This window comes from Nannobrachium achirus, assembly GCF_963921795.1.
Source record: "Nannobrachium achirus genome assembly, chromosome: 18".
NCBI lineage: Eukaryota > Metazoa > Chordata > Actinopteri > Myctophiformes > Myctophidae > Nannobrachium > Nannobrachium achirus.
In genome coordinates, this window is record NC_137825.1 from 25,293,643 (window position 1) to 25,310,055 (window position 16,413).

Genomic DNA, 16,413 nt, shown 5'->3' on the forward strand with positions numbered 1-16,413 from the left:
GTCATCCCGGATTACCAGCCTAGGTGCCTGAACCACTACGCCAGTAATCTGGGCCTGTATACACTAAGTTTGACAAAACTTATGCTTGGCCATCCACTTACTGAGAACCATTCATGTTCCGAATGTGCCAATGCAGCTGAATAGTTGAAATACATACAAAAACAATGCGATTATGAAGCGGTAAAGTGTCAGTTGTATTCTAATTATTTCAGTGATTACCTCTCTCTCCGTTCCCCTGCATGTTTCTAGGACCCCCATGGGGAACTGCAGGGCCAGAACGTGCTGATAGCGCGCTATTCTGCGGAGATGACAGCTGCACACTTCGGCATCAGCGTGGAGAAAGTTAACGAGCTACTGGCCTCCGCCAGGGCCAAGATGGCGGAGGTGAGGAAGAGCCGGCCTCGCCCCCATCTGGACACCAAGATGCTGGCCTCGTGGAACGGTAAGGAGGAATTAGCATTCATGAGCAGGGCCCTGAGTACTTAAACTATTGAAAAATAGCAGATATACAAGCTCACAGCTCACAGCTGCGAGCTTGTAGATCTGCTATTTTTGAAAAATTGTGAAAATGTGTGTCTTTGAATATTATAAAAACCTATGTTTCTATGTCAGTGGTGCTCAAACCTTTTCATGTGAAGGACCCCCAAAATGATATGTATTTGGCCATGGACCCGATCTCAAAATATTTAGTTCCAGGGACCCCCCAGAAGCAAAATTTGAGTTACAAAAGGTTTGCTTAAAACAAATACATATATTCAAAGATTTGTACATATTTTTATGATGTTTAAAAAATAGCAGATCTACAAGCCCGCAGCGCGGCACACGGTGTTGCGCTGTGAGCTTGTAGATCTGCTATTTTTCAATAGCTAAATTATAAAATAATGAAGGCCCCTCCACCTTGGGCCCTAGTAACTAAGTCCCACTCTCCCCCCTCCTTGTGACCCCCTGTTCATGAGGAGACTTTGTTGCCCCCACTTGATAATGTCTAGTGTCTCCTGAATCCCCACTCAATCCATTAAAAGACTACTCAGAGTAGCTTTAAGATAAACGTTGTCGTAAAAACGAATAGAAGAATAAATGGGATCAAAAATTAAAGGGACACAGACCCTCTTGGATCCTTGTTTGTTGAGACCGTCTGGTCACAGTTACTATCAAAACCTCCATTAGCTGTCAGTCAGTCAATTCCCGGGTACCACCGACTCCTGGTGCTCCAGAACGGATGGAAAAGTGGACCCCCGCCACTGCAGCTCACATAAAATGCCGTAACTCGGCCCCCGAGCGACCAGGGTGACCTGGCGGTCGCTTATCTCCCGATTAGGGAGTCTTACTGGTTTAGTATGTGCTATCAGATGTGATGAATGAAAACAAAGGCATGCACCCTCCTCCACACACACGCAGAACTTATTTGCCTTTTTCTTTACCATTTTGAAAAACATTTAGAAGACTTCAAATCGAGGATCTACATTGACATCAGCTATTCAGCTATTGTAAATCAGCTATTTGAAATATAAAAAATGTTTTTCAAAATAGTAAATGGCAAAAAGAGTTTAGGCATGGATGAAAATAGGGCCCAAAGTGTTTCTTCCTATCTCTCACACCCATTGTCTCTCTCCTACACACACACACACACACACACACACACACACACACACACACACACACACACACACACACACACTGCTCTCCGGCGCTGACGTCTAAAGACTGAGAGGGTGTTAGTGATGTAACGAAGCGCCGCGATCTCAGGAACATTCCAATTAGACGCGAGAGGCTCCTCTTCCTCCCTAATGAAGAAACCCCTCCATTAATCACCTGTCCTCTGCAGCGGCACTTTGAAGTCTCGCCCGCTCCCTCACTAGGCTCCGACATGAAAGACCCACGATGGAGGGTGGGATGGAGAGAGAGAGAGAGAGAGAGAGCGAGAGAGAGAGAGAGAGAGATGGTAAGACGTAAACTTCAAAGCTTGGGAGTGAAAACCGAGCTGGCACGTCCCTGCCAGCTCCTATTGGTACCACAGAAGAGGATATATTGAGCAAAACTAATAGATACGCCATGCTTACTATGTGTGTAATATGCTGTAACCTCTCTCTCACCCACACACTCTCCCTCTATCTGTCTGTCTCTCAGGCACGTGCTCACATAGACATCAAAGGGGGTTTGAGCCCCTGCCCTTTTATCCGTCTGTAAATGGCGCCCTTTCCAGATCATAAATGCGTTTTTTACTACCAGTATGGTGAAAGAAATGCAAATGCCCCTCTTTCCATGCCATACCTGAAGGCGGCATAAAAGAGAATTGCCTTGTCCAAACTCTCCTGAACGTGAATGCAGCATCTTATGTTGAAAGAATTTCCCTCTCTGTGTAGAAATCAAGCACCGAAAATATAGCTGTATGTCTGTAATATGTATTTTCGATATTTTCACCAAAATGCCCTTTTAGACATTTTCAGCCCCTGCCTCTCTAACATTCTCTGCACGTCCCTGCTGTCTCTCTCTCTCTGTCTCTCGCCCCTTTCCCCTCACGCCCACCACCAAACCCGCAGGTCTGATGTTGTCGGCATATGCACGCGTCGGGGCTGTGCTCGGGGACAAGGCCCTGCTGGAGAGAGCGGTTCAGGCTGCCAACTTCTTGAAGGAGCACCTGTGGGACGCAGAGCGTCAAACTCTCCTCCGATCCTGCTACCGTGGAGACCAGATGGAGGTGGAACAAATGTAAGAGCAGACGGAGAGACTAGATTTATTCATCTAGATAAAAAAAAACAATAATTTATGCTTTCACTATTAAAAAATAGCAGATATACAAGCTGCGAGTTTGTAGATCTGCTATTTTTGAAAAATCATGAAAGCAAATCTTTGAATGTATCTTTTAAAGCTAACATTTGTAACTTAAATATTTCCCTGGAACAAAATATTTTGAGGTCCGTGGCCAAATACATGCAATTTTGGGGGTCCTTGACATGGAAAAAGTTTAAGAACCACTGATTTAGAAGAACGATTTAGAAGACATTTATAGAATCGGGTCAAAATATTCAACGACAGGTCTTAAGTACCATGCATAGTAGTACATAAGAACCGCAGGAATACATAAGCAACGGAGGGTGAGTTAAATTTCGTCCGGTTTGTCCGGTCTGTCTCCCACGCCTCCGTACTCCGGATGATTTATCTCCGTATACGGACCCTTACGGACAGCTCCCAACTGGACGGACTGAACGTACAAGATGTATCCGTAGAAGAAGTACCCACGGCCACCGTTATAAAACATAGGCGCAGTTGTGATGAAATTAACTCTGCTCTAACAGCGGTTCTCAAACTGTGTGTCCCAATAATAAATTATATTTTATCAAGAAACGGAAAAGGTCGCACAACCACTTGAAGAGGACGCCTCGACCTCTCTCTCTCTCTCTCTCTCTCTCTCACTCACTCACTCACTCACTCACTCACTCACTCACACACACACACACACACACACACACCGCAACAACAGTCATCAGCACAGACAGCGAGGCACACAAGTCACAAGAAGAGATGATGATGCGGCTCATTTATTACTTGGATTATGTTCAATATATGAGCGGGTGTGTACGTGTGTTTTGTTATAATTACTCCGGGTCCGCATCCATGTGTTTAAATTTGTACCCTCGCGGAGTTGCATTTCCGCGATAACGTTGCTGAGTGCTGACAGTCAGCAGAACGAGTCCAGACTCCAGACTGTTACCACGTATTATTTATACCAAACATCACGGCGGGTCCAAAATCTGTGGTTCTACATATTTTGGCTAAATGCTAAGGTTTTTACACGTGTGAAAACCACCTTCATGTGGTGCGCGGCCAAAACGGGAGCAGAATTGGAGCGGAGAGCGGGTCGGAACATAAATAACGTGCATGTCTACTATGCATGGCGACGCGATTACCGTACGTAGTTCCTCACCCAAAACGTACACAAAATCAACCATACGTAACTATAAATGGCCCTTTAATGGGTTAAACATTGATCACAATCAGTTCAAGCCCTCTTTTTATAATTTTTATCCCACAATTTTGTAACCCATTTTTTCACCCAGTGCCAATTGCCTATGTAATCCTGGGCTCTGCTCTCCCTCTGCCATGCCTGGGGAGACAACGGACTGACCTCATGCTTCCTTCTATGCATGAGGAGTCCAAGTTGCTTCTTTTCACCTGACAGTGGAGATTTCCCTGGTTTGGACGTAGCGCGTGGAAGGAACACATTATTCCAACCAGTTCCTTTCCCCTCCATCAGGCTGGCCAGGGGGGAGGCATTATTGAGACCAGGATTACGTGCATGTTTTTGTGAGGGTATCAACCCTAGGAGAACGGGGAGAACATGCAAACTCCACACAGTTCAACAATCAGTTCAAGCCAAGCTACTTTACAGCAAACATCAATATGGGCTTTCACTTTGACAAAGTTGGACAAACTCTTGACCGACGGATTTTCTAAATTGATTGCCATGAATGTGCTGCTGATCTCTAATGTGGAAGATGAAGGCTTCACAAATCTTGTGGCTTATTTAATGGGGATACAGAGTACAGACCCATATTCTCCTTGTGTTAAAGATACCTCTTGCCTGGCGTTGCCAGCCTCTATCACACACTTCGTTTTGGGAAGAAAGTCTAGGATTTCAGGAAGAGGTTTCATTTCTACGTCATTGCCCCAAACCACGTGCCCCAAGCCTACAGAAACCACGTGCCCCAAGCATACAACCATGATTGGCCAACCCTTGAAGCTGGTTGAGGAAATAGAATCTCAATCGAACGGTGCCAGACCGTACTACAACACCACTACCGCCAGGGGGTGGTGTTGTGTTCGGTCTGGTTTATTAACCAGGCAAAGATACCTCCTGAGTTGGTAAACTTTTTAGCAGCCAAAAAGAAAAATGTTGCATTGCATTAAACACATTGCGGTTTGTTTGTTTATACTCACATGGCAGTTTACAAAACTGAAATAGTAAATAGTGCCCATGAATAAAGAGACTTGTACATGCTTCATGTGATGATGATCAAAATGGCGTCGGACGTCGGTGGAATCAAAACATTGACGTTTCTATCGCCTGTTTAAGACTTTCTACGTGGATTTTATTTGTGTTAACGTAGGGTAAAGTAGGATGCTTTCACCCATGAACAATGGTGGTGTCTGTGGAATTTTAAAATGTTTTTCCTTTACCGCGACCCGGTAAATTATTTTAACATGGACTCCAATGGAGGCGCATCCCCGGGACCCCAGGACCATGACATGAATGAGTCCCTGGGCGACTTGAATGAGTTTTTGATGCGGGATGCGCACGTAATGACATCACTGTGTTACACAGAGCCAAGTTAAATACATGGATGAAAAACCCTGGCGGTATATCCTTTATTCTAAATATGAGCACAGAAACTCAGAGATGGTGTTAACTCATTCCCTGCCAGGCCCGATAGTCCCGAGATTATTCCAATGTCTCTCCCCGCCAGGCCCGATAGTCCCGAGAATTTAAAAAAAAAAAAAAAAAAAAAAAAAAAAGAATTCAAAAAAATTTTTTTTTCAAAAAAAATGTTGGACCCCAAAAAATGGAGTAGGCATGATAGCAATCGCGAAATTGCATGTTTAACCCCCATAGCAACCCCATCTTTCAAGCATGGCAGCCATTTTGGCAGCCATCTTTGTTAAACATAGTGGCTGTTATCTCATGAATGCCTGAACGGATTTCCATTCGGATTTTTTTGTTTGAAAGCTGTGAGCAATGTGGACACACGTGGTGCATTATCTAGGCATGGGTGTGCATGATCCGTGCACACCCAATTACATGGAAGTCTATGGAGACGAATGGCAGGTGGGAGTACGGAGGTATGTTAAAATGGCGGTCAATGTGTTAATAGTGTCCCCCAGGTACACGTATGTTATTGACATCTACAAGGTGTTAATAGTTTCCCCAGGTATTGTATGTTATTGACATCACAGATTAGAAGATCCCGTCTAGTTTGTGTCATTTTATTCTCTATAAATCGAGTGAGATCGAAAGAATAACTTATACAAATTGCAGGGTTTACTGTAATATGCACACTCCAATATTAGGTATAGCAGGAACCTGGTGAACACTATACATTTTTGCTGGTTGCCCACGAGTGACTCTAAGCAGGCTCAGGAGACAGTCCCAACCCTGCACGCACACGCACGCACTGACACACACACACACACACACACACACACACACCTTCGCACCCTGGTGTTGATTGTGTAACACTCCTCTTCTCCAGGTTGGCCTGGTTGTGTTTCCACTACCAGCGCGCTGTCCTAGTTACCATGAATGAGCGAGTGCAAAATGCCACCGAATCAGCAGGAAAATATTCCAGGAAGTCCCACACGAACATGCATGATGAAACGTGGTTTACGGACGCACAGGGCCCAGCACGCGTGCACACTCAAACCTAAACACACTGGCCCTGTTCCACAGACCTCCTCTCATTCATACTTGTCAGATTCATGATGGTGTCAGCAGCGAGAATGCTTACCAAGGCACTTTTTTCCCCAGGCCTGGTTTGGAGCCGTATATACTTGGGTAAATCACTCTGTCATGCCAGGCACATATGGGCCACCAGCTAAATTACCAGGAGGAATGGTTGGTGCCGCAACTATCTGGGTTAATGGAGCTGGTGCCATGGATTTTCTGTGCAGTACCAGTACTTCTTTTGGCAGCCGGGAGCTGAAGGGTAAAGACCTCAGACATGGAACTTTTAAGACCCCAGACAGGTAGCACAGATGATGTTGACATGTTGCTATGGTGTTGCGCCCCATGATGAACACATGATGACCATGTGCCAATAGAAGTTTTGATTGAAGGAATAGAGGATGTTCAAGGCTGACTCCGAAATCAGAACTGATTTAAACAAACAGTCTTTGTGGATTGGTCTTTTATGGAACCATCAGGAACTAGAGAAGTACGCTCCTCAGAACACTGTCAGGGCATGAGGAATCTGCGGGGGATTAGATTAGAGTTTATACCACAGATGGCGCGAGCATTTTTGTTTCATGCCCTGTATGGGCAGAATTGAAAATGATGTTGGAGGTGCGCTCCATAGAGGTCCCCCTAACACTCTACTCCAATTTGGGTATGATTGGATATCCCCCTTTTTTTTGTTGGAAGAAATAGTTCCTGCCCACAAATGTGTTAAGGCAATTACAGGCAAACGGTATCAAAACCCTGTTTGTCATTGTCACAGGACTCCTGAGATCATGTGTGCCTAATTTGGTGGAACAGCAACAACAAACAGTGACATTTGTAGCTAGTTTTTGGCCCCTCAGTGTGAATCTAATTGACAGAACTTTGTGGTATCTTTTGCAAAACGGGCCATGATTGTCGAAATGTGATTGTTCAACCTACAGTATACCCCAGACAATGAATGGCCTATGCATATGCATGCAAACACTGAATACAAATACATTCAATGCACTAGCCTATTTCTAGGCAATGACAATTTGCACGAGTATAATATAAGTAAGTATACAGAAAATATACAGAAAATTGGTTAAAGCTGTACTGTGGAAGCTGCTCAACTAGTGGTCAGTAGCGGTATTGCTTTTTTCGGACCCCCGCGGCCGTCACGAGCACCTCCGCCTCGCCGATACGATTCCGTAGAGCCCGTCTCCCATCATTTTTAGACCAGGATTGAGGGAGTAGCAAGCAAGATTCCTTCACCAATGTAAACACAGTTGCTGAGGGAAGCTACTTCCTTTAGAGACAGCAAGACTCGCTGTGATTGGCCGGTGGTGTATGATCGGCGCTGTGATTGGCCGGTAGTGTATCATGTGGGAGATGACATAATTTTGCCGGGAAATTCTCCCCCCCTCACAACTCATAGAAAACGTATAAAGAGAAGGCTTCAGAAGCTGAAAATAACAGAGTAGGGGTTCTAAAACTTTAGCGATTTAACAGTTAGGACAATTTTAAGATTTGTTTTATAAAAAAAGTTACATGGTATAACTTTAAAGTCAACTATTAGTGTTTAGTGTTCTCGCTATGAATTAGTCGTAACTGTATCCATGCGTGCGTGCGTGCCTGCGCATGAGCATAAAATCAAAGCCCAGAGCATTGAGCGTCACAGCAAATAGCAACATGCTAGTCTCCTCCTGTCCCGTCCAGTCCCGTCCTCCCTTCTCCTCTCACTGAAAGAGGTAATAAAATGGGCATAATTAATAACTTGGCCTACTCAATTTACATGACCATAAAAATACAATAAACAATTACTTAATTAACATCACAGTCACACACAGGTCAATTTATTCCCCATGTCATTCAAACACTTACCGATGGCAAGATGCAGCCTTGCAGATTGTTAAACATTGAAGTTTAACAAAAAATGATTCTGTGATGTAATGTGGTATCTTCGGTCCAATTCGTTTGATACTCTGAGACTAAAGTCCTCCCTGCTCACTGTATTCAGAGGCATCATGTCCAAATAACGTCTCTGTTATTTCTCTGTGGCACTTGGACCTTCTCTCGTCACATACTGTAGGGCTGTCACGATTATGATATTTTACTTGATACACTTGGTACACTGAACATTGTAACATAATGAATAAAAATGTGTCTGGCTTTTTTCGGCTTCGTAAACAAAAGCTGTACAGCCTGGGCAGATATGATAAATAACTTGAATAATTCAACTGTATACTAAAAAAAACATGAATAGTGGAAATAGCCGATCTACAAGCTCAAAACGCATCACATTGTGACACGTTCTGGGCTTGTACAGTAGGTCTATTTTGGAATTATTTTTGAAAATATATTAATATTTTTCAACATGGAAATGATTATGACGATTATCTAAAAAGGTTTTGCGATTACCTCAAATACTTGCGATTAGGCCATCATGTAATAATTGTGACAGGCCTAGAGTCACACTTGCAAACAAAAAATGAATGGACTTCTGTTGGATTGTTACTTGCGCAAGCAGAGCGTGTAAGTACTGCGATCAGCTGAGTATGTATATGTATGTACTACAGTATGTATGTCGGTGTCTCCTCTTGTTTAAGACCGAATCATCTCTGGCAACGTCATCATTAACAGGCAATGAGGGTCCAGTATTCCTGGTGATGTCATTGGTCATAATATCTCAGTTTTGCTTTGGAAGCGGTGATGCCAATGGTGAGTGCACCTCATGGCACCTGCGCAAGTTGGCACCTCGACAGAGTGCATTTCTAGTTAGTTCTTCTGTGGTGGCTAACGCTCGACTTTGTAACTCTTTGATTAGTTCTCTGGTTGTGTAGTGGTCTCTCAGTGGTGTTTGTAACACTTCCATCTCTCTAGTATCCAAATAACAGTTCATTTTAGGTATACGTGACATTTTAGGCACTTCTTGCTTCTTGTTTTCCTCCAGACTCATCTCTCCCCACCCCGTTCAGCCATTACCACACACACACACACACACACACACACACACACACACACACACACACACACACACACACACACACACACACACACACACACACACACACACACACACACACTGTTTTGTTATGATCTACCGCCGTTGTTCCTTCCCCCTCACGCCCCCACACTCTCAGCTCTCAGCCACTGCCACTTAAAGCAACAGGCTCAAACTGACTGGGCAAATGCAATGATATGCAGAGTGTGAATGCATCCAAGCCCTTCTTTGTTGATATATTGCACATGATGAGTCAATCAAATAAGAAAGTGCAGATATTGCATGTGAAAATGCTTGTAGAAGTTTATTTGCATAGCACATTTCAACATCAAGGCAATTCAAATTGATTAACAAAAAGTCTTGATAAACATTTTAAAGGTTTTTATAAAAATATAAAAAGAATAAACAAAACAAAAAAAAAATAAGAATTAGAAATAAAGAAACGTAAGAGTGCAAAAGTTACAATGCAGAAGAATGTTTTAAAAAAAGCAAAGATAAAGAGCACAGTAAAATCAGTCTTCATTTATAGCTGAAAGTGTAGAGATTCACCAAAACTATGGGTCTATTTGGGTCAATCTTTACACTTAGAAGTGAATTGATAAGTAGGAGATTAAAGCAATAAGCCTCAAGAGGCCATGGTTTTCCATGGATTTTAGAACATCTAAGAGGCGTAGTGAGGTACGATGCGGTCTCCGACCCTCTTAGCTGTTCTAAAAGCATGGCAAACCATGGCCTCTTGAGGCGTATTGATTTTCTAAATAGAAATCACAGACATGTCCTCATTAAAAAGAAATTCAATTTCACCACAAAAAAAGTAGTTCTCGTGACACCCTGCATAAACAATGAAGTTGCTGTGCAGGGAGCATACCCCAAGCCTAATCCTAACCCCAAGCCTAATAAACTGAGGGAACAGGCTTGATGCATGGAAGATACCGAACCGTAGGCATCTTGGTACCTACATTTTTTAAAGTGATTTGTAAGGGGCACCTTCTGGCCTACTGGTCTAGGTACGTGCCACATAGGCATTGCCACGTGGGCGTTGTTGGCGTCACCGCCGGTTTGATTCTCGATCCGGACGGCCTTTGCTGCGTGTCCCTCCCCATCTCTCCCCCCCGCTTCCTGTCAGTCTACTGTCCTATCGATTCGAATAAAGGCATAAAAGCCCAAAACAAATCTTTACAAAAAGAAAAAGAGTGATTTGTAAAACCTTGCACATGCACCGGATGAAAAGGAGTTCTCCTCTTACCTTGCCACAGGAAAAGCAAAATCACTGTCTGACTACATTGAGCCTAGGTGCCCGAACCACTATGCCAGCCGTCCGGACCAAGGACTCAGCCAATCTTAATCGGGGACTAAAATTATCCGTTTTAGAAGGAACATTAACACTTGGGATGCCATTATTTTGGTAATCATTTGGCTCGCCATTCACTTGCGCTTTATTTTGAAGAGCCCCAGAAGCCACTATGGTGTCCATGTTGTGGTAATTCACGATGTTAAAATGGCGTATACGTTCTTTTACTTTCGGTCGCTAATCTAAAATCCTAACCGCGGCCGATTGTCACGGCCCAGTTTCGCCGTTAAAAAAAGCGGTTCTCCGCGTTCGAGGCGTTTGTGGAAATAGATTCCGAGATAAAGCCGTTTCTTTGCAGCAGCAATGAATAGGAACCTGTGGAGATTACATGCTTCCTGATGCTGGCAGCCGAGTTGCATCGTGGGATATGAAGTTGTTTCGCTCACCAGCAGCCGCAGCAGCGCCTGTTTACCTGATAACCATGGTAACCAGGTAACTCGTCTCTGGACGAGATAACGGGGCCGTGGTGCCGCAGCGCCATGAAACTTATCTTGTTCCTGGATGAGATTGGCACCGAAAGTGTTAAACTAGTGCACACAAGAGCAATTGGAGAAGGAAATATAGGGTGTGTTGTCTGACTGCTTGTGTCCAAGTGGTGATGATGTGAATTCCTCCGCTGTCCCAAGGGGAAGTAAACAACCACAACGTCTCCTGATTAATGAGTCCAGCAGGGAAATCTCCTTCTTCACTTTTTCTCGCCCTCTCTGTGTGTCTCTCTCCCTCCATCTATCTCTCTCTCCCTCCATCTCTCTCTCTCTCTCTGTGACATTGTTATTTCATAGGAGGCGGTACATCACATTACCTCAGCAGCACATTTACCAGCGCAGGCAAACACAGTCAATGACTTCCGTAGCATAAAGGTCAGAGCCATCGTAATGATGATTGGAGTCAATGTTGTGCATGTGACCTACATCGTCCCAAAGGCTTTTATTTCCTCAATAATCAAGGCAGGCAAAGCGCCGGCCGTGCCTAAGAATACTGCAGTAGGAGATGCAACGATTTTACCCTGCCGTTTACATGGCCAATTAACTACCTAAACCATCTATACTTCATTGACCGGGGTCTCCCAGGGGTGTCCAGTATACTTGGCACCGTATTTTCTTCCATCCACACCAAATCTCTTCACAAAAATAGCCGAAACCACAGAAGTTTGACCTTTACATTTACAACATGCCCAGGATAGGGATGCTTGGGTTCATCATGTGGTGAATGAAAGAAAAATAAACTGTATTTCCCAAGTGTGTGTGTGTGTGTGTGTGTGTGTGTGTGTGTGTGCGTGTGCGTGTGCGCGTGTGTGTGTGCGCGTGTGTGTGTGCGCGCGTTCAGTGTGTGTCTGAGCCTCTTTGTGTCATTGAAGTCCTCTTCAGACCCACTGATAGGCTGTCGTCTCAGTGACTATAGTCGCCTTACTCAGATGACACACTGCTGTGTGAGCTGAGTGTGTATGATCTGAAGCAAGGTTGGTTGAACCAGAGGGCGCGTGCGTGCGTGCGTGCGTGCGTGCGTGCGTGCGTGCGTGCGTGCGTGCGTATGCAGCGGAAGTAGTGGATCGTATGCTTTCACGTTGACTCGGCAAATCCAAATCCATCCAACAGATGATTGGTGATTATTTTGGTTTGGTCTGGTTTGCTGCGTGACTCAGCCCCCTGTCTGGGGAGGATGGATGTAGATATCACTTCTCACCCTTGCTTAACCTCTCAAAACCCTCAGGCATTTCAGCTCCTCCATCCCTTCCCCTCGTTCTTATCCGTCCCCATCGGGCCGTCTCTATCTCCTTCCCTCCGTCCACCCTCTTGTCACAGTGCTATCTGCCCTCCTGTCACCGTGCGTCCCCTTACACTCACCCAGACGGGGTGCCAGCCTGAGAGAGAGACAGACGGATGGAAATAGAGAGACAAAGGCTGATGTGTGGGAAAACCCCGGAAGGGTTGTTTTAGAAACTGGGAGGATACCAGTGCAGGGACTGGGATGGGATACAGACGGACACCTGTCCAGATGGGTTTCTCAAAATGATGTGCTGTGAGACAAGTGTGCCTTGGGATTTTGTGGCATATTAAATTATTATTATTATTATTATTCAAATATTCTTGTGAAATGTTGTCACCATATTTTTACACGCACGCACAGCACACTAGAGGGTAGCAGGGGTCTGCCTGGAACCGAAGACACGAGCCCCGAACTGAGAACCGATTGACTTGTCCCTTGGGCGCGGGTCGGATAGGTTTCAATTGCCATGGGTCTCGGACGGTCCATTTGTGGACCCGTGCGGACCCGACAACCATCTTTTTATTATTATTATTATATTATATGCTTTAAACTTTGGTTTTAAAATTAGACATATGTGTTGTAATTATGCTCCAAATTCCATATTGTCTGTTCTCGCATTTTGAATGAGCCACGTTTAATGTTAACAGCCAATTGAAACGCAGTCAATCTCAAGCAACTGCACTGCTGAACACCATAGAGGCTTTTTAGCGAGTTGAAACGCAAACAAAAGCCACAGGGAAGATGTATGTTTATAGTCTTTATCTTTAGGGACGGACGGTATAAAGTTGGCGAAAATGTTCTCTGTCTGTCTGTCTGCAACACAGAAATACAGACACTTTTCCATCCGTTTGATGTGAGCTTGTAATTTGGCTACTGAGCCTTGAGATTTGGACTTTACCATCGGTGTGCCCGCCTGCCCGGGGCACAAAACATTTTAAAACCACTGCTCTAGATGGAGATGTCAGTGGACACCGATATGAGGTAGAAGAGCAGAGGAATCTGTGAGGGTTGTGGTCAGAGCCAAAGGACTCTGACCACCTCCTCCCGGGGAGGAGATTTACTGTTGTGAGAGTGAGCACAGCAGTCGTGGCGCATAGAGAGAGGGATGCTTTAATGCTCACATTAAATGGAGGGGACCTATCTCTCTAATTCAGGGCTCTTGTAGATCTTGTAGATCTGCTTTTTTTGTCTAAAGTTCTCAGAATATGGATGCTAGGGTTCAAGTGGTTAATATGAAAAGGGCAAAAAAAGATTCTACCACACAAAGATTTGGGGGACCCCCTGTGGTAACTCTGAGGACCCCCTAGGGGTCCCCGACCCCCTGTTGAAGACCCTTGCTCTAATTATTGTGCTGCTTTGCTTGAAATGTCAAAGATGAAGCCTGTCAAAGATGAAGCCAGCTGGCTCGCTGGCATAGCGGTCCGGCCACCGACCATCTTTCCTGCATGTCTCTCCACCGTCTCACTCCCCCTGTTTCCTGTCAATCTCCACTAATAAGCTATAAATAAATGCATAGAAAAGCCCACCCAAAATATAGGAAAGGCACTTTACAGAGATTGCGCATTACATTCACACACACATTCACACACTGATATAGACACTGCAGAAAGGAGGCACCTACCTGCTCATCGGGAGCAACTAGGGGTTCAGTGTCTTGCCCAAGGACACTTCGACACTAACTGTAGGAGCCCGGGATCGAACTGGGAACCGCTCTGGAACTCTCCGGGTTCTAAGACGACCACTCTACCCCTGACTCACTGCCGCCCCTCTAGAGAGTGCCTGTGTGGAAATAGGTTTCTGGTGGCGGTTTCTTCCATTAGGGTCTTGCTCAAAGAATCTAGACGGACTCACTGGGGTAATGGATGGTAAAAGACTCTCATTTTGAAGCAAGCCCAGGGTTTTATTTATACTGTAGCCATATAAAATCCTTGCTCATTCCTCTATGCTCTCCAGTCCAGTCAGGATCCGTAGTTCACTTTTACAAGTTCACTCAGAGTAGCGATAACACACGCACACACACACGCATGCACACACACACACACGCACGCACACACACACACACACACACACACACACACACTGCCTATAAACAGCTACTTGGGCTGTAAATGTTTGTGGAGAGGAAACATGATGACAACAACAACAGAACTAGTTAAACAACTGTTTGAACCTTTCAAACAATATTGGCAATGAGCTACCATTGAATTCTAGATCCAAACTGTCTTAAAGGGATAGTTCACCCAAAACATTTACATATGTATTCCTGTTGATTACTCTCCCCATGGAGACTTCAACTCATGGATATTTTTTTGTTTTTGTCGAATTCCTAAGCCAATAATTTGATGGCCTGAAGTGCTTCCCTATGGTAACACAAATATGGAGACCGAAAGAGTCCCTCAAATTAGTGGCTTAGGAATGTGACAAAACCTAAATGAGGTGAGTAATCAATAGGAAAAAAAATACATTTTGGGGGTGATCTATCCCTTTAACAAATTTAATTTAATTAAGACCTGAGGCTGATTCTACATTTTTCTGAAAAAAATATGAGTGATTCTCAAACTTTTTCATGTCAAAGGCAAGAAATGATCTGTATTTGGCCGCGGACACCCATCTCAAAATAATTTGTTCCAGGGAAACTTTCACGATGTTTAAAAAATCAGCAGATCTACAAGCTTCTAGATCTGCTATTTTTGAATAGCCAAAAGTATGAAAGGAGGAAAGGAGTCTCGCACACTGTCTTCACTTACGAAAATGTAGTAGGCAACGTTTAGGTCTCTTCAGACCTTCATCAGGCATGCCTGATGAAGGTCTGAAGAGACCTTTCATCGTCAAGTTCACTGTTCCGACGCACCTGTCCTAGTAGGTGTGCAAGAGGACTTCCCTTCTAAATAGCCAAAGTATAAAATATGGTTAAAGTGGGTACAATTATTTGTTGTTATCCACTAAAATGACACGGATGCTTTTCCCAGTTTTAATGGGTTCATTTACTTCTCTGTCATCCACCCCCGTCTCTCTGCCTCCAGATGTCCTCCCATCCCGGGCTTCCTCGACGACTATGCGTTTGTGGTGCGCGGCCTGCTGGACCTGTACGAGGCCACGCTGGAGACGGAGTGGCTGCGCTGGGCCGAGGAGCTGCAGCTCCGCCAGGACCTGCTGCTGTGGGACGTGCAGGGCGGAGGATACTACTGCACCGACCCCAACGACACCACCATACTGCTGCAGCTGAAAGAGGGTGAGACAAGGGAGGTCGCCGATGTGTCCGCACTAGGGCATTCACCAAATATTCGAATATTCGAATATCAAAGTCACTATTCGATGTTGTTCACCGAAGTCGAATATTCGCTTTTTTTATTGTTTTCTCTTTAAAAAATATATAGTTTATAAAGCGTGGCTAGATAGGAAGTCATAATAATGAGTTGTCAGTGCCTCTGGTGGATGACTTTGTTAATGCTCTATACCAGGGGTTCTCAAACCTTTTTAGGCTGTGACCCCCAAGATAAACATATTTGAACTGGGGACCCCCACCCTGACAAGCACTTGGAATTGTAGGTATTACATTTAATGTGACTCGGTTCCGCAGATAAATATTGTGAAATGCTCACAACATGCTCACAACGCCTCGTGTTGCGAGGCGTTGTGAGCATGTAGATCGGCTATTTTCACATTGTTCGCCTCTTGCTTACTTAATATTTGACAGTTTGGCCAGTCCTGTCAAATATTCGACTATTCCAATACTTTGAGGTCGAATAATTCGAATACTAAAAATCACTATTTGTGAATGCCCTGGTCCGCACTAGAGATGAGACGATGTGAAAATATCATATCACGATTATTGAGAGCAAAGAAATTGCGATTTACAATATTATCGTGATAATCAAA

General features: G+C 44.5%; 1 protein-coding gene across 1 annotated transcript in view; it reads left to right on the forward strand.

The window, feature by feature from the left end:
• The window catches only part of spata20 (spermatogenesis associated 20), a 69,241-nt gene that overhangs the window by 13,755 nt on the left and 39,073 nt on the right, over positions 1-16,413 (forward strand). The window contains exons 11-13 of the mRNA XM_080746964.1: positions 250-442; positions 2,541-2,709; positions 15,558-15,766. Of these exons, the coding sequence (XP_080603090.1) occupies positions 250-442; positions 2,541-2,709; positions 15,558-15,766 (571 nt within the window). The remainder of the gene's footprint in view (positions 1-249; positions 443-2,540; positions 2,710-15,557; positions 15,767-16,413) is intronic.